At 41.0% G+C, this 26873-nt stretch overlaps 2 protein-coding genes across 3 annotated transcripts in view; both read left to right on the top strand.

Annotated features, from left to right (window-relative positions):
* On the top strand, positions 1-23852 carry LOC100370574 (uncharacterized). Its single transcript, XM_085499693.1, has 5 exons — positions 1-357; positions 2233-2999; positions 15876-16035; positions 21866-22004; positions 22887-23852. Exons 1-5 carry the CDS (start codon positions 154-156, stop codon positions 23021-23023), a joined length of 1407 nt encoding a protein of 468 aa, XP_085355819.1. The 5' UTR covers positions 1-153; the 3' UTR covers positions 23024-23852.
* Positions 23853-26527: 2675 nt separating this feature from the next.
* The window catches only part of LOC102803642 (protein sel-1 homolog 3-like), a 47357-nt gene continuing 47011 nt past the window's right edge, over positions 26528-26873 (top strand). For both annotated transcript variants that reach the window (XM_085499378.1, XM_085499377.1), the window contains exon 1: positions 26528-26606. In XM_085499378.1, the coding sequence (XP_085355504.1) occupies positions 26550-26606 (57 nt within the window). In that variant the 5' untranslated portion in view covers positions 26528-26549. The remainder of the gene's footprint in view (positions 26607-26873) is intronic.

Here is a 26873-nt window from a genome sequence, read left to right as displayed (position 1 = left end):
TTGGTACAGTAGTCAAATATAACAACACCTCAATACAATGACGGGTGTTTGCTTTATTTTCTCGTCTGTTTTACTCCTCATATCTGTATGTATTATGCAGCATAGCGATCGCTGTTAGCTTCGGCATCGCCATATAACCAATAGTAGCTGACAATGCACGTATTAATGCGAATAGTACACGTTGTGGGTGTCGTTTCAGCCAGTGTCACATTTTTCATCGCTTATTATGCTTTAGTTGAATTGCCTGCTAAAGAACCGCGATATGGTCCACCGGATGAACTACTCATGGAGCAATTGGAGCCGATATCAAACGAAGTTAACATAGCAGATACCATGTTTAAAAAGATACAAACCACGGTGAGTACAATACGTGTTATATTCAGTTGGATGTCCATTAGATGTCTGGGGTTGGATGTCCATTAGATGTCTGGGGTTGGATGTCCATTAGATGTCTGAGGTTGGATGTCCATTAGATGTCTGAGGTTGGATGTCCATTAGATGTCTGAGGTTGGATGTCCATTAGATGTCTGAGGTTGGATGTCCATTAGTAGCAACCATAATGATCGTGGCGGCAGAATGAAAGCTATAATACCACTGAATCAGCCCATCATAATCATGTAAATATTAAGGTCACCTACAAATCTGACTCCACAATCATACATACATAATGCTGATTTATTGTGTTCAGCCATCTGCGACACCGATCAAAACTAATTAGATTTCATAGTATCGACTTGAAAAGATATTTATGTGTGTGTTTTTTTCGAAGAGTTGGTGCATTCGTGTACGTACTTTTGTCATACCGAGTAATGGACTGTTTATTTGTTGCGTTAGGTTACCAACCGTGGGTTACCCCTCCCCCTCATAACCGGCACCACCCACAAATCACTGGTGGTATGACAAATACAGCTGTAATTGATTCGTTCGTGTACTTTCAGGATTTCATGAGTCTCATTTGGTTTGATCACTAAGTACTTCTCATACCAAAAACGATATGCAATGAAATTATTACGGACTAAAATTAAAAGTTATTATATTCTTTTGTATGTAGCTTGTTTGGAATTATTTTTCTTGTATTATCTTTATTATGTAAAACTAATTTAATTCTTTCCGAGTAAAGTTGGCGTTTTGCAATAAACTAAACTAGGATTTTTTTGATTATAATACATGGTGTTTTTATAATTAAATATTGCTGAACCGCTGTGCTCAGTGTTTTTTTTATTCGTAAATGTCCGATCAACCGACGTCGAAACATAGAATGTTCTGTAATAGTGTAAAGATCTAAAGGTGGTACGCTGGTATCAGATTTCTATTCGGGTGATGTCGAATTTCACTTATGACAGTTGGACATTCTCATTGACTAATGGTCAATTCCGAAATTCTCTCTCGATTGCGATGAATCATAAAGTATGCGAGCTTCATGAATTTATGTTTATGTGCCACATGTAATTACGAGTGTGACGCCTGTGTCAATACCTTCCCTGTAGGAGCACATATTAAAGACAAGTGTTATTATGGCTTGAAATATCATAAATGTTATTAAGATAAGAGCCTACTCATATTTTTGAGAAAGTCGGTCCTAAATTGCGTGACAATTTTACTATCTTTTCCCGTCATTCTTTGAACGATAATGTTTATGTAAATATATTGCTACACTACAGTATGTTATTATCAGCATGGCTAGTAAATGTACAGCGATTACTTAATTAAGTACAGTCAGGGAATAAACACTTTTCTTTTATTACAGTACCTTTTGAGAAATCGACCAAATATTCCTAAAAATCGTTGTCCATAAAACACAGTCTAAAAGCCAGGTAGCTTTTTTTCTCCTTTTGAAAGCCAGATTTTTTAAAGAAAAGGGTAAGAAAAACTGACTTTGTCGTTACCATTGGTAAAAGTGTTCTATCAGTGACAATATTTACAATATATGCAACGATCATATTTTCAACAAATAATCTGGTGACGACAAACGTTTTAAAGCGAGAGGGCCGTCACCTGCGCACGCACGGGAATTGAGTCCCAAGCAACGATCACAACACATGCTGAAAATGCAAAGGCTCGTGGGCAGACGCTTGTTTGTAAACAATGACACGCTATGGCCATATGACGCATGCGTAGGTGACGACTCCCCCGCTTTAAGTCAATATTCTTAGATTGAGTGAAATTATAATTTACACCAATCCTGGGTATTTTCATTCATGAATCAACTTTCTCAATCTGTTTAAATTTTAGAAGCAGTCGGAAGATTTTCCCAATCAAGATGTCACCCACACTTTACCACCATACGATGTAGCCATTACAAATAAACAAATCGTACACAACCCTGGATATGTTACTAAGACAACAGTTAAAACGTTGTCACAGAAACAATATTTATTTCCGGTACAAATGTGGGAAGGAGGACCGAATTGGAATTATAAGAATTACCGTATTGCCATGTTAATTGCATTGTATGGTAAACGTTCTGTGGTTACAATACCGTTTCATATCCACCACACACAACCAGATGGCTGGCTTACACATGGCTGGAGACAGTTTAACTTCACCTATGATGAAAATAAGTTAAAACAAATCATTACGCTTGTTACTCCAGAAGACTTCAAACGTGAATGTGATGGGAAAATTGATTTTATTTTACACAATCCTTTTGCTACAAAACGAGACATAAACGAATTCGTCGCCGATTATAAAAGAACAAAGGCGAGTTTCAGTGAATTGTGGGATATTCAACTTCCGGGAGAAGAAACCATACCACGTGATATTGCTGAGGTGAATCGGAGTTTCAAGGCGTTTGAAGGAGCTAGGTGCGCAGGAGTGTATCGAGCAATGGATTTCTTAGATATACTTCAAATTCCAGATAAAAGTGATATTTTAACTTTGATAGACACCTACACAGACAGAGTGCCATATATTCAACAGTTAGCTGGCCACGTGATGCCACACATTTGTGACAGAAAAGCTTTTATGGTTTTACAGTGGAGGAACAAAACTGGGGAAATGTAAGTCACGTGTTCTTGAATGACATCATAGCAAAACTATTGTGGGAGAGGGGGTACTGTTCAGTATACCGACAGTGGGTCCAGAATGAAGCTTTAGACGAGAAACTTCAAACTACCACATTTGCTTTAGGAGTGTTGAATTACCACTTGGCCCACAGGAATGTCGAGCTGCCAGACTAATCCTAGCTACTATTATAGGTAATTTTTAGACAATGGCAGATGCATTCAACAAATTCTAGATATAGCAAAATGCGAAAGTGTACGTTCACATTCAACAGTGAACCGACAGGACGTACCTATGACAGAACAGAATTGTACCACTGACAGGACATAACCGTACCATCGATAGGACATGTGCAGGCGACAGAACAGAACTATGTCATAGGCAGGACAGAACTATGTCATTGGCAGGACAGAACTATGCCATTGGCAGGACAGAACTATGCCATTGGCAGGACAGAACTATACCATTGGCAGAACAGAACTATGCCATTGGCAGGACAGAACTATGCCATTGGCAGGACAGAACTATGCCATTGGCAGGACAGAACTATACCATTGGCAGAACAGAACTATGCCATTGGCAGGACAGAACTATGCCATTGGCAGGACAGAACTATGCCATTGGCAGGACAGAACTATGCCATTGGCAGGACGGAACTATACCATTGGCAGGACAGAACTATGCCATTGGCAGGACAGAACTATGCCATTGGCAAGACAGAACTATACCATTGGCAGGACAGAACTATGCCATTGGCAGGACAGAACTATGCCATTGGTAGGACAGAACTATGCCATTGGTAGGACAGAACTATGCCATTGGCATGACAGAAATATGCCATTGGCAGAACAAAACTATGCCATTGACAGAACAGAACTATACAATTGGCAGGACAGAACTATGCCATTGACAGGACAGAACTATGCCATTGGCAGGACAGAACTATGTCATTGGCAGGACAGAACTATGCCATTGGCAGGACAGAACTATGCCATTGGCAGGACAGAACTATGCCATTGGCAGGACAGAACTATGTCATTGGCAGGACAGAACTATGCCATTGGTAGGACAGAACTATGCCATTGGCATGACAGAAATATGCCATTGGCAGAACAAAACTATGCCATTGACAGAACAGAACTATACAATTGGCAGGACAGAACTATGCCATTGACAGGACAGAACTATGCCATTGGCAGGACAGAACTATGTCATTGGCAGGACAGAACTATGCCATTGGCAGGACAGAACTATGCCATTGGCAGGACAGAACTATGCCATTGGCAGGACAGAACTATGTCATTGGCAGGACAGAACTATGCCATTGGCAGGACAGAACTATGCCATTGGCAGGACAGAACTATGCCATTGGCAGGACAGAACTATGTCATTGGCAGGACAGAACTATGCCATTGGCAGGACAGAACTATGCCATTGGCAGGACAGAACTATGCAATTGGCAGGACAGAACTATGCAATTGGCAGGACAGAACTATGCCATTGGCAGGACAGAACTATACCATTGACGGAACAGAACTATGCCATTGGCAGGACAGAACCATTTCATTGACAGGGCAGAACTATGCAATTGGAAGGACAGAACTATGCCATTGACAGGACAGAACTATGTCATTGGCATGACAGAACTATGTCATTGGCAGGACAGATCCATGTCATTGGCAGGGCAGAACTATGCCATTGGCAGGACAGAACTATGCCATTGGCAGGACAGAACCATTTCATTGACAGGGCAGAACTGTGCCATTAACAGAACAGAACTATGTCATTGGCATGACAGAACTATGCCATTGGCAGGACAGAACTATGCCATTGGCAGGACAGAACTATGTCATTGGCAGGACAGATCCATGTCATTGGCAGGGCAGAACTATACCATTGACGGAACAGAACTATGCCATTGGCAGGACAGAACCATTTCATTGATAGGGCAGAACTGTGCCATTAACAGAACAGAACTATGTCATTGGCAGAACAGAACTATGCCATTAGCAGGAAAGAACTATGCCAATAACAGAACAGAACTGTGCCATTAGCAGGACAGAACTATGCCATTGACAGGGCAGAACTATGCCATTGACAGGACAGAACTATGCCATTGGCAGGACAGAACTATGCCATTGGCAGGACAGAACTATGCAATTGGCAGGACAGAACTATGCAATTGGCAGGACAGAACTATGCCATTGGCAGGACAGAACTATACCATTGACGGAACAGAACTATGCCATTGGCAGGACAGAACCATTTCATTGACAGGGCAGAACTATGCAATTGGAAGGACAGAACTATGCCATTGACAGGACAGAACTATGTCATTGGCAGGACAGAACTATGCCATTGGCAGGACAGAACTATGCCATTGGCAGGACAGAACTATGCCATTGGCAGGACAGAACTATGCCATTGGCAGGACAGAACTATGCCATTGGCAGGACAGAACTATGCCATTGGCAGGACAGAACTATGCCATTGGCAGGACAGAACTATGCCATTGGCAGGACAGAACTATACCATTGACGGAACAGAACTATGCCATTGGCAGGACAGAACCATTTCATTGACAGGGCAGAACTATGCAATTGGAAGGACAGAACTATGCCATTGACAGGACAGAACTATGTCATTGGAAGGACAGAACTATGCCATTGGCAGGACAGAACTATGCCATTGGCAGGACAGAACTATGCCATTGGCAGGACAGAACTATGCCATTGGCAGGACGGAACTATACCATTGGCAGGACAGAACTATGCCATTGGCAGGACAGATCCATGTCATTGGCAGGGCAGAACTATGCCATTGGCAGGACAGAACTATGCCATTGGCAGGACAGAACCATTTCATTGACAGGGCAGAACTGTGCCATTAACAGAACAGAACTATGTCATTGGCATGACAGAACTATGCCATTGGCAGGACAGAACTATGCCATTGGCAGGACAGAACTATGCCATTGGCAGGACAGAACTATGTCATTGGCAGGACAGATCCATGTCATTGGCAGGGCAGAACTATACCATTGACGGAACAGAACTATGCCATTGGCAGGACAGAACCATTTCATTGACAGGGCAGAACTGTGCCATTAACAGAACAGAACTATGTCATTGGCAGAACAGAACTATGCCATTAGCAGGAAAGAACTATGCCAATAACAGAACAGAACTGTGCCATTAGCAGGACAGAACTATGCCATTGACAGGGCAGAACTATGTCATTGGCATGACAGAACTATGCCATTGGCAGGACAGAACTATGCCATTGGCAGGACAGAACTATGCCATTGACAGGGCAGAACTATGTCATTGGCAGGACAGAACCATTTCATTGACAGGGCAGAACTGTGCCATTAACAGAACAGAACTATGTCATTGGCAGAACAGAACTATGCCATTAGCAGGAAAGAACTATGCCAATAACAGAACAGAACTGTGCCATTAGCAGGACAGAACTATGCCATTGACAGGGCAGAACTATGTCATTGGCATGACAGAACTATGCCATTGGCAGGACAGAACTATGCCATTGGCAGGACAGAACTATACCTTTGGCAGGACAGAACTATGCCATTGGCAGAACAGAACTATGCCATTGGCAGGACAGAACTGTACCATTGACGGAACAGAACTATGCCATTGACAGAATAGATGTATGCCATTGATAGGACAGAACTATGCCATTGGCAGGACAGAACTATGCCATTGGCAGAACAGAACTATACAATTGGCAGAACAGAACTATGCCATTGGCAGGACAGAACTATACCATTGGCAGGACAGAACTATGCCATTGACAGGACAGAACTATACCATTGACAGAACAGAACTATGCCATTGACAGGACAGAACTATGCCATTGGCAGGACAGATCTATGTCATTGACGGAACAGAACTATGCCATTGGCAGGACAGAACCATTTCATTGATAGGGCAGAACTATGCCATTAACAGAACAGAACTATGTCATTGGCAGGACAGAACTATGCCATTGGCAGGACAGAACTATGCCATTGGCAGAACAGAACTATACAATTGGCAGGACAGAACTATGCCATTGGCAGGACAGAACTATACCATTGGCAGGACAGAACTATGTCATTGGCAGAACAGAACTATACAATTGGCAGGACAGAACTATGCCATTGGCAGGACAGAACTATACCATTGACGGAACAGAACTATGCCATTGGCAGGACAGAACCATTTCATTGATAGGGCAGAACTATGCCATTAACAGAACAGAACTATGTCATTGGCAGGACAGAACTATGCAATTGGAAGGACAGAACTATGCAATTGGAAGGACAGAACTATGCCATTGACAGGACAGAACTATGCCATTGACAGGACAGAACTATGCCATTGGCAGGACAGAACTATGCCATTGACAGAATAGAACTATGCCACTGATGCGACAGAACTATGCAATTGGCAGGACAGAACTATGCCATTGACAGGACAGAACTATGCCATTGACAGAACAGAACTATGCAATTGGCAGGACAGAACTATGCAATTGGAAGGACAGAACTGTGCCATTAGCAGGACAGAACTATGCCATTGACAGGGCAGAACTATGTCATTGGCATGAAAGAACTATGCCATTGGCAGGACAGAACTATGCCATTGGCAGGACAGAACTATGCCATTGGCAGGACAGAACTATGTCATTGGCAGGACAGATCCATGTCATTGACAGCACAGAACTATTCCATTGGCAGGACAGAACTATGCCATTGGCAGGACAGAGCTATGCCATTGACAGAATAGATGTATGCCATTGATAGGACAGAACTATGCAATTGGCAGGACAGAACTATGCCATTGACAGGACAGAACTATGCAATTGGCAGGACAGAACTATGCCATTGACAGGACAGAACTATGCCATTGACAGGACAGAACTATGCAATTGGAAGGACAGAACTATGCAATTGGAAGGACAGAACTATGCCATTGACAGGACAGAACTATGCCATTGACAGGACAGAACTATGCCATTGGCAGGACAGAACTATGCCATTGACAGAATAGAACTATGCCATTGGTAGGACAGAACTATGCCATTGGCAGAACAGAACTATGCCATTGACAGGACAGAACTATGCCATTGGAAGGACAGAACTATGCCATTGTCAGGACAGAACTATGCAATTGGTAGGACAGAACTATGCCATTGACAGGACAGAACTATGCCATTGGAAGGACAGAACTATGCAATTGTCAGGACAGAACTATGCAATTGGTAGGACAGAACTATGCAATTGGTAGGACAGAACTATGCCATTGACAGGACAGAACTATGCAATTGGTAGGACAGAACTATGCCATTGACAGGACAGAACTATGCCATTGGAAGGACAGAACTATGCCATTGTCAGGACAGAACTATGCCATTGACAGGACAGAACTATGCAATTGGCAGGACAGAACTATGCAATTGGAAGGACAGAACTATGCCATTGACAGGACAGAACTATGCCATTGGCAGGACAGAACTATGTCATTGGCAGGACAGATCCATGTCATTGGCAGGGCAGAACTATGCCATTGGCAGGACAGAACTATACCATTGACGGAACAGAACTATGCCATTGGCAGGACAGAACCATTTCATTGACAGGGCAGAACTGTGCCATTAACAGAACAGAACTATGTCATTGGCAGAACAGAACTATGCCATTAGCAGGAAAGAACTATGCCAATAACAGAACAGAACTGTGCCATTAGCAGGACAGAACTATGCCATTGACAGGGCAGAACTATGTCATTGGCATGACAGAACTATGCCATTGGCAGGACAGAACTATGCCATTGGCAGGACAGAACTATACCATTGGCAGGACAGAACTATGTCATTGGCAGGACAGAACTATGCCATTGGCAGGACAGAACTATGCCATTGGCAGGACAGAACTATACCATTGATAGGACAGAACTATGCCATTGGCAGGACAGAACTATGCCATTGGCAGAACAGAACTATACAATTGGCAGAACAGAACTATGCCATTGGCAGGACAGAACTATACCATTGACGGAACAGAACTATGCCATTGGCAGGACAGAACCATTTCATTGATAGGGCAGAACTATGCCATTAACAGAACAGAACTATGTCATTGGCAGGACAGAACTATGCCATTGGCAGGACAGAACTATGCCATTGGCAGAACAGAACTATACAATTGGCAGGACAGAACTATGCCATTGGCAGGACAGAACTATACCATTGGCAGGACAGAACTATGTCATTGGCAGAACAGAACTATACAATTGGCAGGACAGAACTATGCCATTGGCAGGACAGAACTATACCATTGACGGAACAGAACTATGCCATTGGCAGGACAGAACCATTTCATTGATAGGGCAGAACTATGCCATTAACAGAACAGAACTATGTCATTGGCAGGACAGAACTATGCAATTGGAAGGACAGAACTATGCAATTGGAAGGACAGAACTATGCCATTGACAGGACAGAACTATGCCATTGACAGGACAGAACTATGCCATTGGCAGGACAGAACTATGCCATTGACAGAATAGAACTATGCCACTGATGCGACAGAACTATGCAATTGGCAGGACAGAACTATGCCATTGACAGGACAGAACTATGCAATTGGAAGGACAGAACTGTGCCATTAGCAGGACAGAACTATGCCATTGACAGGGCAGAACTATGTCATTGGCATGAAAGAACTATGCCATTGGCAGGACAGAACTATGCCATTGGCAGGACAGAACTATGCAATTGGCAGGACAGAACTATGCAATTGGAAGGACAGAACTGTGCCATTAGCAGGACAGAACTATGCCATTGACAGGGCAGAACTATGTCATTGGCATGAAAGAACTATGCCATTGGCAGGACAGAACTATGCCATTGGCAGGACAGAACTATGCCATTGGCAGGACAGAACTATGTCATTGGCAGGACAGATCCATGTCATTGACAGCACAGAACTATTCCATTGGCAGGACAGAACTATGCCATTGGCAGGACAGAGCTATGCCATTGACAGAATAGATGTATGCCATTGATAGGACAGAACTATGCAATTGGCAGGACAGAACTATGCAATTGGCAGGACAGAACTATGCCATTGACAGGACAGAACTATGCCATTGACAGAATAGAACTATGCCATTGATGCGACAGAACTATGCAATTGGCAGGACAGAACTATGCCATTGACAGGACAGAACTATGCCATTGACAGGACAGAACTATGCAATTGGAAGGACAGAACTATGCAATTGGAAGGACAGAACTATGCCATTGACAGGACAGAACTATGCCATTGACAGGACAGAACTATGCCATTGGCAGGACAGAACTATGCCATTGACAGAATAGAACTATGCCATTGGTAGGACAGAACTATGCCATTGACAGGACAGAACTATGCAATTGGCAGGACAGAACTATGCAATTGGTAGGACAGAACTATGCCATTGACAGGACAGAACTATGCAATTGGAAGGACAGAACTATGCCATTGTCAGGACAGAACTATGCCATTGACAGGACAGAACTATGCAATTGGCAGGACAGAACTATGCAATTGGAAGGACAGAACTATGCCATTGACAGGACAGAACTATGCCATTGGCAGGACAGAACTATGCCATTGACAGAATAGAACTATGCCATTGATGCGACAGAACTATGCAATTGGCAGGACAGAACTATGCCATTGACAGGACAGAACTATGCCATTGACAGAACAGAACTATGCAATTGGCAGGACAGAACTATGCAATTGGAAGGACAGAACTGTGCCATTAGCAGGACAGAACTATGCCATTGACAGGGCAGAACTATGTCATTGGCATGAAAGAACTATGCCATTGGCAGGACAGAACTATGCCATTGACAGGACAGAACTATGCCATTGACAGGACAGAACTATGCCATTGGCAGGACAGAACTATGCCATTGACAGGACAGAACTATGCCATTGACAGGACAGAACTATGCCATTGGCAGGACAGAACTATGCCATTGACAGAATAGAACTATGCCATTGATGCGACAGAACTATGCAATTGGCAGGACAGAACTATGCCATTGACAGGAAAGAACTATGCCATTGACAGAACAGAACTATGCAATTGGCAGGACAGAACTATGCAATTGGAAGGACAGAACTGTGCCATTAGCAGGACAGAACTATGCCATTGACAGGGCAGAACTATGTCATTGGCATGAAAGAACTATGCCATTGGCAGGACAGAACTATGCCATTGGCAGGACAGAACTATGCCATTGGCAGGACAGAACTATGTCATTGGCAGGACAGATCCATGTCATTGACAGCACAGAACTATTCCATTGGCAGGACAGAACTATGCCATTGGCAGGACAGAGCTATGCCATTGACAGAATAGAAGTATGCCATTGATAGGACAGAACTATGCAATTGGCAGGACAGAACTATGCAATTGGCAGGACAGAACTATGCCATTGACAGGACAGAACTATGCCATTGACAGAATAGAACTATGCCATTGGCAGGACAGAACTATGCAATTGACAGGACAGAACTATGCCATTGACAGGACAGAACTATGCAATTGGAAGGACAGAACTATGCCATTGACAGGACAGAACTATGCAATTGGAAGGACAGAACTATGCAATTGGAAGGACAGAACTATGCCATTGACAGGACAGAACTATGCCATTGACAGGACAGAACTATGCAATTGGCAGGACAGAACTATGCCATTGGCAGGACAGAACTATGCCATTGACAGAATAGAACTATGCCATTGGCAGGACAGAACTATGCAATTGACAGGACAGAACTATGCCATTGACAGGACAGAACTATGCAATTGGAAGGACAGAACTATGCCATTGACAGGACAGAACTATGCAATTGGAAGGACAGAACTATGCAATTGGAAGGACAGAACTATGCCATTGACAGGACAGAACTATGCCATTGACAGGACAGAACTATGCAATTGGCAGGACAGAACTATGCCATTGACAGGACAGAACTATGCCATTGACAGGACAGAACTATGCAATTGGAAGGACAGAACTATGCAATTGGAAGGACAGAACTATGCCATTGACAGGACAGAACTATGCCATTGACAGGACAGAACTATGCAATTGACAGAATAGAACTATGCCATTGATGCGACAGAACTATGCAATTGGCAGGACAGAACTATGCCATTGACAGGACAGAACTATGCCATTGACAGGACAGAACTATGCAATTGGAAGGACAGAACTATGCAATTGGAAGGACAGAACTATGCCATTGACAGGACAGAACTATGCCATTGACAGGACAGAACTATGCCATTGGCAGGACAGAACTATGCCATTGGCAGGACAGAACTATGCCATTGATGCGACAGAACTATGCAATTGGCAGGACAGAACTATGCCATTGACAGGACAGAACTATGCCATTGACAGGACAGAACTATGCAATTGGAAGGACAGAACTATGCAATTGGAAGGACAGAACTATGCCATTGACAGGACAGAACTATGCCATTGACAGGACAGAACTATGCCATTGGCAGGACAGAACTATGCCATTGACAGAATAGAACTATGCCATTGATGCGACAGAACTATGCAATTGGCAGGACAGAACTATGCCATTGACAGGACAGAACTATGCCATTGACAGAACAGGACTATGCAATTGGCAGGACAGAACTATGCCATTGACAGTACAGAACTATGCCATTGACAGAACAGAACTATGCAATTGGCAGGACAGAACTATGCAATTGGAAGGACAGAACTATGCCATTGACAGGACAGAACTATGCCATTGGCAGGACAGAACCATTTCATTGACAGGGCAGAACTATACCATTAACAGAACAGAACTATGTCATTGGCAGAACAGAACTATGCCATTGGCAGGTCGGAAATATGCCATTGGCAGGTCGGAAATATGCCATTGGCAGGAAAGAACTATGCCATTAACAGAACAGAACTATGCCATTGACAGAACAGAACTATGCCATTGACAGAACAGAACTGTGCCATTAGCAGGAAAGAACTATGCCATTGACAGGACTGAACTATGTCATTGGCATGACAGAACTATGCCATTGTCAGGACAGAACTATGCCATTGGCAGGACAGAACTATGCCATTGGCAGGACAGAACTATGCCATTGGCAGGACAGAACTATGTCATTGGCAGGACAGATCTATGTCATTGACAGGGCAGAACTATGCCATTGGCAGGACAGAACCATTTCATTGGTAGGGCAGAACTATGCCATTAACAGAACAGAACTATGTCATTGGCAGAACAGAACTATGCCATTGGCAGGACAGAAATATGGCATTGGCAGGAAAGAACTATGCCATTAACAGAACAGAGCTGTGCCATTAGCAGGAACGAACTATGCCGTTGACAGGACAGAACTATGCCATTGACAGAACAGAACTATGCCATTGGCAGGACAGAACTATGCCATTGGCAGGACAGAACTATGCAATTGGCAGGACAGAACTATGCCATTGGTAGGACAGAACTATGCCATTGACAGAATAGAACTATGCCATTGATAGGACAGAACTATACAATTGGCAGAACAGAACTATACCATTGGCAGGACAGAACTATGCCATTGGCAGGACAGAACTATGCCATTGGCAGGACAGAACTATGCCATTGGCAGGACAGAACTATGCAATTGGCAGGACAGAACTATGCCATTGATAGGACAGAACTATGCAATTGGCAGGACGGAACAAAACTATGCCATTGACAGGACAGAACTATGCAATTGGCAGGACAGAACTATGCCATTGGCAGGACAGAACTATGCAATTGGCAGGACAGAACTATAATTAACTATGATAATTACTGTCCCATTATTTGATCTTCACATCCATGGTAACAGCTTGTTACATTCGTTAAAATGTGTCATTTGATTTATGTTGCAATCTGCGACAATATAACGAAAGACATTTAAGTGAACATTGGGCATACTAGATTTGCAAACTACTCTTAATAATTGTTTCATGTACACCATGTGACAACGTCTTTTGACTATAAGGAGCGTAATAACTAAGGATGTATTCGAATTCAGCGACGTGTCATCACATCACTGAACGTAGACTAATCTCACTGGCGGCTTCAGAAATTCGGCAAGGGGCGCGCTCCTATTGACGTGGCCTCCGGTGGACAAATGATTTGTCTTTTTTTGCAAGTGAGAAGGGGGCGCCTCCCCCTAAATCCACGCGTGAATCTCGTGATACTGAGCTTACACGACATTTGTTGTGCACAGTGTTACCACATATGGTACTAGTAGTATGTCACGCGATAATTACGTCCAAATAGAAATAAAATTAATCTGTCAACTGTGTAGGTACTGTAAATCGGATGTGACTTAGTATAGAAGTTTAATTCACGGACCCGGCAGACATTGGTGAATGTAATTAGGCGCCGTGGACAGCCAACTACCCCATAATCGTGAACCAATATAAGTGAGTGTACAAATTTATAATTAAAATAGCGCCACTATCACGGTGTAGTCGTCAAGGTAGACAATCAGAGCCAAATGTACATTATTTATGTAATTTTCACCCATTGTGTCTTGTATGTGTGCATTTGCTATGTGGATGGCATTATAAGGATGCCTTGGTTGACAATGAGTTCTTCAGGTCGTAAAAGTGTATGTCCACCTCTGTTGGGGTGAATATATGTATTATAATTATACATCTGTCACCGTAACGCTATAAGTTACAGCGTGCCGTAATTTTGTGGTATTTTACGAGGTATTTTCATCCTACCATATTAGGAAAAGCGAATTACAAATATGGAATGATTACGCGCGTAAACCTCCTCTGATAATAAAAACAAACATGGCTGCCACTAGACTTTGACCGGGCTCCACACAAACAAAGAAATCCGCTGATTCTGTTCTAAACATTTTGGATTTCGGCATTCTCATGGAAGGAAAAAATGTATAATAAAAAAGGTTATTACGAGAATATGTCAAGTATGCGTCGGTCGATACCACAGTCAGCTGGCACACACGTGATAATAAAATAAATACGATATTTACTATATGGGGGCCGCCATCTTGAATGATGCATAAAACTAAATGAGAGACAAGTTGTGAAACGCGTTTTTCAGATTCCTACAAATCAGGACAAAAATACCAATCTTTCACAAAAATACGGTCCGTTGGGGTTATATTAAGCCAACCGATAACAAAATTCGGCCTAATTCGTCGTTTTTGCGTGCAAAAATCCCTTGCATACGAACACCTAATTACGCGAAGAACCTAGAACACTAAGCCGGGGTATTTGAAACCAAAATTGTCATCTAAGCGTTAGGCCGTCGCTGATTGGCTGCTGAGCTGGAATGCCAATTTTTAGTTTTAAATACCCCGGCTTAGTGTTCTAGGTTCTTCGCGTAATTAGGTGTTCGTATGCGAAATTGCTACAAAATCCTAGTTTACTCTCCAATAAGATAGTCAAATAGTTAAAGGGAGGTGGTCGTCGTGCAGCGCGTGTTCAAATTTCATGTAAACAAACAATGTATTTTACATGCGTTGTATACGTCGCTATGAGTCCCATATCAAACAGGACGCGGCACGACGACCACCGCCCTTTAACGCAAACCTGGTAAACTAATCATTTCATGAATATTACCGAGTATGGTGTTATTGGCGTAAATTCGGGAGGAAGGTATGTGGAGGTGGACATACGAATATGTCAATGAATGTGTCTACCTGTAATGCGAGAATCTGATTGGCTGTCATGATCACGAAGTATAATAAGAGGAATCACCACGATGAACTGATAGACGTTGAAATTCTCATCCCTATTTCTTACAGGTGTGAATTTGATATGTGGGTACCATGGGGGAATCTCAATTGCTCCCAGCATCACGATGAATTGACAGACGTCGCCAAAAATGTTGCCATGGCAGTAAACAACTTCATGAAAGAATCCAAAATAAAATGTGTTTTTCTGACTTACCCGCCCGGGTCAGAGGTAAGTATGTTGAAAGTGGCAATGCATTATATTTGGATTTATTAGAATGATTAGTAGATATTTCAGGGATAAATGTTAAATAATATATACATAACTCGGAATAGAATGTTACGTTCGTTTACATGGGGTTGTTGAGGGTTTTATCTCGTGAACAGTGTTTACATTGGGAATGGTATGGGTTCATCTCGTTAACAGTGTTTACATTGGGAATGGTATGGGTTCATCTCGTGAACAGTGTTTACACTGGGAATGGTATGGGTTCATCTCGTGAACAGTGTTTACATTGGGAATGATATGGGTTCATCTCGTGAACAGTGTTTACATTGGGAATGGTATGGGTTCATCTCGTAAACAGTGTTTACATTGGGAATGGTATGGATTCATCTCGTGAACAGTGTTTACATTGGGAATGGTATAGGTTCATCTCGTGAACAGTGTTTACATTGGGAATGGTTATGGGTTCATCTCGTGAACAATATTTACATTGGGAATGGTATGGGTTCATCTCGTGAACAGTGTTTACATTGGGAATGGTATGGGTTCATCTTGTGAAAAGTGTTTACATTGGGAATGGTATGGGTTCATCTCGTAAACAGTGTTTACATTGGGAATGGTATGGATTCATCTCGTGAACAGTGTTTACATTGGGAATGGTATAGGTTCATCTCGTGAACAGTGTTTACATTGGGAATGGTATGGGTTCATCTCGTGAACAATATTTACATTGGGAATGGTATGGGTTCATCTCGTGAACAGTGTTTACATTGGGAATGGTATGGGTTCATCTTGTGAAAAGTGTTTACATTGGGAATGGTATGGGTTCATCTCGTGAACAGTGCTTACATTGGGAATGGTATGGATTCATCTCGTGATCAGTGTTTACATTGGTAATAGTATGGGTTTATCTCGTGAACAGTGTTTACATTGGGAATGGTATGGGTTCATCTTGTGAACAGTGTTTACATTGGGAATGGTATGGGTTCATCTCGTGATCAGTGTTTACATTGGGAATGGTATGGATTCATCTCGTGAACAGTGTTTACATTGGGAATGGTATGGATTCATCTCGTGAACAGTGTTTACATTGGGAATGGTATAGGTTCATCTCGTGAACAGTGTTTACATTGGGAATGGTATGGGTTCATCTCGTGAACAGTGTTTACATTGGGAATGGTTTGGGTTCATCTCGTGATCAGTGTTTACATTGGGAATGGTATGGATTCATTTCGTGAACAGTGTTTACATTGGGAATGGTATGGATTCATTTCGTGAACAGTGTTTACATTGGGAATGGTATGGATTCATCTCGTGAACAGTGTTTACATTTGGAATGGTATGGATTCATCTCGTGAACAGTGTTTACATTGGGAATGGTATAGGCAGGGTTCTCCACGAGGGGTTTTTACAGGGCGCCGCGCCCTGTTATCTGAAATTGGCGCCCTGTTTAAATTGTCAGCGCCCTGTTATATTTCCTGTGCGCCCTGCATGGTCCCATACAAAGATTTGTTTACAAAACAGGCCAACACTCATTGTCTTCCGATGATGATTCATCGTGCTCAGGGTAACTGGTTCATTGTTTTAGGGTGCAACTGTGAAAATTCCGGTTTGTTACCGTAGCAGGTCACCGTGATGTGATAACACCACCAAACAAAAAGTTACAAGTTTTTTCAACACGATTAAAAATGAACATGTGGCCCAGAAAAGTGCATTACCGTACCCATATTTTTACTGCCAGGGTGACGTCAAATATATAAAATCGTTATCGGTAAAACCATTCGTTAAACATAAGGTCTATGGTTAAAACCAAGTTCACGCCGTGACTAGGTAGCGGCAACATCGTCATCGCCGAGTGGAACAAAGGCAGCAACCGGGCAGCTATGCACTTGCATGATCGGTAAACGACCAGCGCAGCCGACGTACCATCACAGACATTGCTGATCACCAAGAAGTCCACACGAATGCTTGCTTGAACATGTAAATGTTTACATTTAAATGTCACTATTTAAAGTTGAATTTTCTTTAAATCACGATTTAAAAACCCCGGTGAAACGGCCATGCTTTCAACTCGCATCATAAGTGGAAGAAATAAATTTACTTGTGTTCTTTTGGAACAAATATTTTGATTGGTTGTTTTTCGCGTCAATGCGTGGCTTTGGCCAATCAAAAGCATCGTTACATAGTATCAGGGTGCACACAGTAAAATAAACTGTTTCCGGGTCATAGCTGTTTTCAACGAAGCAGACATCAACAAACTTTCGATTCGAATGAAAATTATTCTTTTAAATATGTATTTTGTTTTTTTATACCTAATACTATTATTTTTGATAGTAACTGTTAACTGCAGATCGAAAATCTTCTATTGTGTACATTTTATTTCGTTTGATCACCTTGGTTTTTGGTGCCATTCATGCAAGTTTTTTAATGAACCAATTACGAACGTTTGTGCGACATATATTTTATTTTGCTTCGTCCAAATAAATATAAATCATAAATATAAATTTTTGCTAATAATTAAATAAAGCATGTATGTATCTATTTGGGAAAATAAATTAACAAACTTGTTACGTTTTTTTCTGGACGCGATCATTACTTGTAAACAACTGATGTCGCCGCTTGAGGAATCGTGCAGCTAAAATCAGCTGATTGTACGTGCTGACGTTTACTTAATAATAGCTCTTCAAAATTCCTATTCATTTTGTAATAATAAATATATATTATGCATATGTAATACTATGTAGATTAATAGATTTTTTGGTTTCCATTTTTCAACATCCTTGCCAATGATGCACGTTACAAATGTGCCACGCCCACTTCACGTTGGCGCGCCCTGTTTAATTTTCAAACCGTGGAGAACCCTGGGTATAGGTTCATCTCGTGAACAGTGTTTACATTGGGAATGGTATGGGTTCATCTCGTGAACAGTGTTTGCATTGGGAATGGTATAGGTTCATCTCGTGAACAGTGTTTACATTGGGAATGGTATGGGTTCATCTCGTGAACAGTGTTTACATTGGGAATGGTATGGGTTCATCTCGTGAACAGTGTTTGCATTGGGAACGGCATGGATTCATCTCGTGAACAGTGTTTACATTGGGAATGGTATGGGTTCATCTCGTGAACAGTGTTTGCATTGGGAACGGCATGGATTCATCTTGTGAACAGTGTTTACATTGGGAATGGTGTGGGTTCATCTCGTGAACAGTGTTTACATTGGGAATGGTATGGGTTCATTTCGTGAACAGTGTTTACATTGGGAATGGTATAGGTTCATCTCGTGATCAGTGTTTACATTGGGAATGGTACAGGTTCATCTCGTGAACAGTGTTTACATTGGGAATGGTATGGATTCATCTCGTGATCAGTGTTTACATTGGGAATGGTATGGATTCATTTCGTGAACAGTGTTTACATTGGGAATGGTATGGATTCATCTCGTGAACAGTGTTTACATTTGGAATGGTATGGATTCATCTCGTGAACAGTGTTTACATTGGGAATGGTATGGATTCATCTCGTGAACAGTGTTTACATTGGGAATGGTATAGGTTCATCTCGTGAACAGTGTTTACATTGGGAATGGTATAGGTTCATCTCGTGAACAGTGTTTACATTGGGAATGGTATGGGTTCATCTCGTGAACAGTGTTTACATTGGGAATGGTATGGGTTCATCTCGTGAACAGTGTTTACATTGGGAATGGTATGGATTCATCTCGTGAACAGTGTTTACATTGGGAATGGTATGGGTTCATCTCGTGAACAGTGTTTACATTGGGAATGGTATAGGTTCATCTCGTGAACAGTGTTTACATTGGGAATGGTGTGGATTAATCTCGTGATCAGTGTTTACATTGGGAATGGTATGGGTTCATCTCGTGATCAGTGTTTGCATTGAGAATGGCATGGATTCATCTTGTGAACGGTGTTTTCATTTGGGAATGATATGGGTTCATCTCGTGAACAGTGTTTACATTGGGAATGGTATGGGTTCATCTCGTGAACAGTGTTTGCATTGGGAACGGCATGGATTCATCTTGTGAACAGTGTTTACATTGGGAATGGTGTGGGTTCATCTCGTGAACAGTGTTTACATTGGGAATGGTATGGGTTCATCTCGTGAACAGTGTTTGCATTGGGAATGATATGGGTTCATCTCGTGAACAGTGTTTACATTGGGAATGGTATGGGTTCATCTCGTGATCAGTGTTTGCATTGGGAATGGCATGGATTCATCTTGTGAACGGTGTTTTCATTGGGAAGGGTGTGGGTTCATCTCGTGAACAGTGTTTACATTGGGAATGGTATAGGTTCATCTCGTGAACAGTGTTTACATTGGGAATGGTATGGGTTCATCTCGTGAACAGTGTTTGCATTGGGAATGATATGGGTTCATCTCGTGAACAGTGTTTACATTGGGAATGGTATGGGTTCATCTCGTGAACAGTGTTTGCATTGGGAATGGCATGGATTCATCTTGTGAACGGTGTTTTCATTGGGAAGGGTGTGGGTTCATCTCGTGAACAGTGTTTACATTGGGAATGGTATGGGTTCATTTCGTGAATAGTGTTTACATTGGGAATGGTATGGGTTCATCTCGTGAACAGTGTTTTCATTGGGAATGGTATGGATTCATCTCGTGATCAGTGTTTACATTGGTAATGGTATGGGTTCATCTCGTGAACAGTGTTTGCATTGAGAATGGCATGGATTCATCTTGTGAACGGTGTTTTCATTTGGGAATGGTATGGGTTCATCTCGTGAACAGTGTTTACATTGGGAATGGTATGGGTTCATCTCGTGAACAGTGTTTGCATTGGGAACGGCATGGATTCATTTTGTGAACAGTGTTTACATTGGGAATGGTGTGGGTTCATCTCGTGAACAGTGTTTACATTGGGAATGGTATGGGTTCATCTCGTGAACAGTGTTTGCATTGGGAATGGCATGGATTCCTCTTGTGAACAGTGTTTGCATTGGGAATGGTATGGGTTCATCTCGTGAACGGTGTTTACATTGGGAATGGTATGGGTTCATCTCGTGAACAGTGTTTGCATTGGGAATGATATGGGTTCATCTCGTGAACAGTGTTTGCATTGGGAATGATATGGGTTCATCTCGTGAACAGTGTTTTCATTGGGAATGGTATGGGTTCATCTCGTGAACAGTGTTTGCATTGGGAATGATATGGGTTCATCTCGTGAACAGTGTTTACATTGGGAATGGTATGGGTTCATCTCGTGAACAGTGTTTTCATTGGGAATGGTATGGGTTCATCTCGTGAACAGTGTTTGCATTGGGAATGATATGGGTTCATCTCGTGAACAGTGTTTACATTGGGAATGGTATGGGTTCATCTCGTGAACTGTGTTTGCATTGGGAATGGTATGGGTTCATCTCGTGAACAGTGTTTGCATTGGGAATGGCAGGGATTCATCTTGTGAACGGTGTTTTCATTGGGAATGGTATGGGTTCATCTCGTGAACAGTGTTTACATTGGGAATGGTATGGGTTTATCTCGTTAACAGTGTTTGCATTGGGAATGGTATAGGTTCATCTCGTGAACAGTGTTTACATTGGGAATGGTATGGGTTCATCTCGTGAACAGTGTTTGCATTGGGAATGGCATGGATTCATCTTGTGAACAGTGTTTGCATTGGGAATGGCATGGATTCATCTTGTGAACAGTGTTTGCATTGGGAATGGCATGGATTCATCTTGTGAACAGTGTTTGCATTGGGAATGGCATGGATTCATCTTGTGAACAGTGTTTTCATTGGGAATGGTATTGTGTTTTATTGAGTACTTAATTGACACATTGTGTTTTTTTAAAGGAAATCTCCACAATAATGAGATCGCAAATAGAACATGTGGTGACGTCACATGACCTTGTTCAGATGAATATACCTGGATTTGATGAAATACGCAAAGATAATTACTTTGTTTCATTATTGGAACAGGAAATAGCTACAAGTAAGTTAGAATGTAAATTGATGTTATTGTATATTCCGCGTAAGTTAAGCCTACCGACGTATGTCACGGGGAATCGTGTTCGCTCAACATGGATTTGGATTTACTGCTATCTTGATTTCATGTCCACATTTGTGAACCAAATTTTTTAATCCTGTACCTAAATATCGCTATCGCTGTAAGGGCAGAAGTCAGTAAGGTTGTCCCTTCGCGATCATTCGTTTATAGCAATGTATTACAATGACCATTATAGTCAGTAAGCATACTACTCAGGACATTAGTTTGTGCCTGAATTACAATGACCACTGAGGGCAATAGTCTGTAAAGCCACCCTGACACTCGCACGACTTTTGGCCACGATGTTGTTGTGGCAAGTCGTGCCATTTTGGGGCACGAACTGGGAGGCTCCCGCACTGTTCACGAACAGTTCGCGAAATGTTGTCGTGACCAAAATTTTTTGAACATTTCAAAATTCTCGTCCCGACATGGCAAGCAGTCACGACGGGTTTACGCACACTTCACGCCAGTTTACGACTAGTTTGTGCACTGGTACGACTCGAGTCGTGCCAATGCGTGCCACAGAATCGTGCAAATGTCAGGGTGGCTTAAAGGGTGGCAGTCGTCTTGCCGCGTCCTGTTCGATATGGGACTCATAGCGACGTATACAACGCGTGTAAAATACATTGTTCATTTACATGAAATTCGAACACGCGCTGCGCGACGACCACCGCTCTTTAAGAATGCAACTGATATTGAACCAAACGTATTCACTTGAATTCATCATCATATAGATATGTATTCATTATGCAATCGTAGCTGACCTATGACCCTTGCATTTCAAAAAAAAACAATTTCATGTAATAATGTCTTTCCTTATGTTCACAGAAGCGGAATTATTTGTTGGCTGTGCGAAATCGTCATGGACGCAAGTAGTGACGTACAGTCGGAATGTTAACAACAAAAAAACAGTGTTTTTACGTGATTTACCTGGAATACCCAAATCCGACTATAAATTTATATAACTTAAACTTCATCGAGTTTCTCATCATGTATATTTGTTTTTTCGGGAAGAAAATCCAAATTGAGTTGCGACATTGTATTCATATAAACAAATATGAAGTCAAATTCTTGTCTGAATTTCAACAGTGATGTAGAAATGTGGAGATTAGTATTTACAACAAATTGGAAACTTTTGCAGTGTTTAAATTATTTAGAAACTTATCTGTGTTTAACTTCAGACAACTATTAGTTGTCTGAGGTCTAACAATGAATTCTATTTTCAAACGCCCTCTCACATCCTTCCGTACGTCAAGCCATTGTGTGAACATTCAGCACGGGATGATTAAAGACTATAGATTTGTAATTCTCGTAGTCTAGTAACAGAAAAAAGCGATGAGCACGTTAAATGATTTAGTTGTTTTAGTATTCTTTTTTTTTCACAGCACTGTACGTACAGATGTATTTATAAAATATATTTTTTTTCTTATCTTTTTGCACAAAGTGTCAGAGGACTACAGTGCTTGTATAAATAAACTGTATATAATAATACTAGTCTCAACGGTAGTACGTTGTTTCAGGGTTGGCAAAGTTTGAGGGAGCAATAGAACTAGCACGCCCGTGAACAATCGTTGCACTGATAAGGTCGAATGAATTACGCCCTCTACCGGCGTATATAATTGTGTTTGCATAACGGGATACCAAGGGATTAGCATGTGACAATATTGGAGATATGTAATTTAACGGTGCAATCGCTATTATTATTGCGCGCATCGCATCGCATAATATAATAGTCTGTCCAAAAAAATCACATCTATAAAAAGAGAACACGCAAGTAAAACCTAATAAAATTGACAGTTATATGTTTTGTTCCTGTAAGACTAGATGGTGGATTGAGAAAGGTATGCAATTCCTAATGCTTTGACAGGAATATTGGAATACACGTTTACCGTATGATTTATTCTTGGCTCGTGCTTTCGTCAATGTACGATTGTCTAATAGTGACCATAATTGTCTAGCAGAATGGTATTTATGTGAAAGATCTGACAGATACCGTATATTCGATGATAAGCTATCGCAATAATCAACTTGAAAACGAGATAGTATGAGAACAAAGGTTTATTTTAATGAAAGTGCAATTAACGGAGTGATTAAAGTTCAATTAACTTACTCAATGAATATGTACACTTATCGTATTGTCGGTTATTCATTGGAATCTTCAAAAAAAAAATACCAAAAATGACAATCTATTGCGAGCTTGGACTGTTACATTCAAAATCAAATAGTCAAATATTTTAATCGATTTTTTTTAAATCAAAGCACTTTCTTCTCAATAAAGCATTTCAGGCAAAACTCTTAATATCAACTGGTTTGTAAAAACTACAAATTTTGAAAAAAGTTGACCAAACTAACATTATAATTTGTGAACAAATTATAACATCAAGTACAAATTACATTTATAATAAATTTAAACAATGATTCAGGATACAGTAACAAAGGGAGTTAAATGATGACTACGGCCAAATAATATTAAAAATAAACTCAGGATATACAGAGAATTCAAAACTAGCATCAAATTAGAAAGTTGTCTTATGACTATCAATACTACGTGGAGGCTTAACAAAATTTAAGAGTAGCAATCAAATTGAAATTGGTCGTCACTGTAAAATTTCTCAGGCTGTTGACGATAAATAAACAAATAGAAGACAAAAAAATATTTTATGATGTTCTGTATAGAGGGGAGAGGGCTAGTACAGTTTTACGGGAAATAAAAAGGGCTTTTTACAATTTACAAGGTAAAAAAACGTTTTTACAGTTTACAGTGAAAATTGAATGTTTACAGTTTACAGAGAAAATAAAGGTTATTTCACATTTTACGGAAGATTAAAAAAGAAAACCTAGAAAATTCTTGTACGTACTGAGCAAAATGACACATTTTTACAGTGTACGAACAAAATATTTGATTGATTACGTTGTACGTTTAGCCTGATTACACAATTACCGAATTTATTTTTTCAATTTACGTTGTACGAACAAAAAAATATTGCAATTACGTTGAACGAAATTAACCCTTGCCCCCTCTGTATACAGTTCTACCAAGTGAACAAGGAAATGAGTCTTACTCATTGAAACAGAGAAGCATGTTTTATATAATTTTTTAGTGACTGAAGGATAAAAATGACAAATTTATTGTTATTGTGCAAAATAAGAATGTGTCCATCCCTCTTGCCAAGTATTTATTAATAAATACTTGTTTTGAAATAAGACAACAACACCTACCTATCTAATATTTTCATTCTGTTAAAATCTGGAATTTAGAATTGTTGAGTTTTTTGTTTGTTTGTATTCTCCTATTTATAATTCTTGTCAACCCCCCCCCCCGAGGATTGTTATGGGTTATTAACGACTACCGCAATCAATAAACTGTTTATAATTGCGTTTTCTCTTTCATCCGATGGTGACCAGATACTTCAGCCGATATGGGGCCCGGTCTTCGACGTTATCCGAGATACCAGGGTACAGTATTACCGCTGCTTACCCGTCCACTGACATGCTTATAGTGCGCGCCGGCATTCAACTAGTTAAAGCACATTGAATAAAGGTAAAAAGGCGGAAAGGGGGTATTTTTGTAACACTTAGGATGTCCGCAAAACCCGCAAATATTTTTTTTTCAATAGACAGATTTCGGGTAAATGCAAAAAAAAAAAAAAAATGGTTTGTTAGGTCCGTCTGGAAAAATGGTATCGTACGCATATCATCTGTGAATTACTGGGCGGTGTATCCAACGCTGGCCTGGTGCAAATAAGGGAAATTATTGTTTACGTATCAATGAAACTAATGATTGGCGAACACAATGAAACAACATATCTATATTTACCTGAGCTGATCACGTGATGGTTAGTTGCGTTTCATTTCTTTCTCTTTTCACGTAACTTATAAAAGGTTGGATAATTGAATAACATTCCGATTATTTCACAAAGATTAAAGACATCATTAATTGCCCGCAATAAACATCACGTGCAACAAGAAGAGAAAAACAATCTGGTTAAAATAGATTGAAAATATTTATTACATTAATATTATTTGATATCAAAAAGACTGTTAACCTGACAGGATCTTTTACGTACACCATGTGGATGTGGCACATCCGGGGTACTATTCTCATTAACAGCTACCAAGTCAAACATTACTGCGACAACAGCTGCAATGACGTCATCGTATGAAAGGAATCGGAATTTAATTGATGTATTACACACTCGCACTTGTTTGATATTAATATTCAGTTTCCCGTCTATAGAACGTGGTCGATGTTTTAGAGCAATGTACACAGTCAGGCTCGTATAAATAACTATTAAAAACTATTACGTGTAACAAATTAATTGCTTTCATACAATTCGACAATATAGGTTCGCATACTAACGTAAAATTGTTTAGGTGAACTCTTTTACGTATTTTGAGACAGGTAATTGTTCTTTCACTACGTTTTTGACTGACGTGATTTGACTGGGCATGCGCAGAAAACTTTCTGGGTTGTGTTTCTCCTGTTCCAAGATGGCGATGTGTCATCTTCTTCAACTTCTCAGTATATCATTGTTGTTGTCCGTTAAGGTAGGTATCTCTGTTCAGAATTGCATCTGTTCATATATTCAGTAGACATGCTGCTTCTAACGTCAGAGATTTCACAGGATAGCGATCTCAACTGACTCTTAACCGTGTATGATCGCGTCAGAAAACGTGTTAACACTGGTATCTCCAGTGAGATTAAAAACGTAAACAAATAGACAACTGTTTGGACAGTGTGACATAACGTATATGACATTGGTGTTAAGGTATGTACAACGAGTATGTATCGATCTGCAATCCGTGTTCGTTGAC

This window comes from Saccoglossus kowalevskii, chromosome 5 (assembly GCF_978046115.1).
Source record: "Saccoglossus kowalevskii chromosome 5, keSacKowa6.1, whole genome shotgun sequence".
Lineage (NCBI taxonomy): Eukaryota > Metazoa > Hemichordata > Enteropneusta > Harrimaniidae > Saccoglossus > Saccoglossus kowalevskii.
This window is presented reverse-complemented; position numbering and strand designations above follow the sequence as displayed.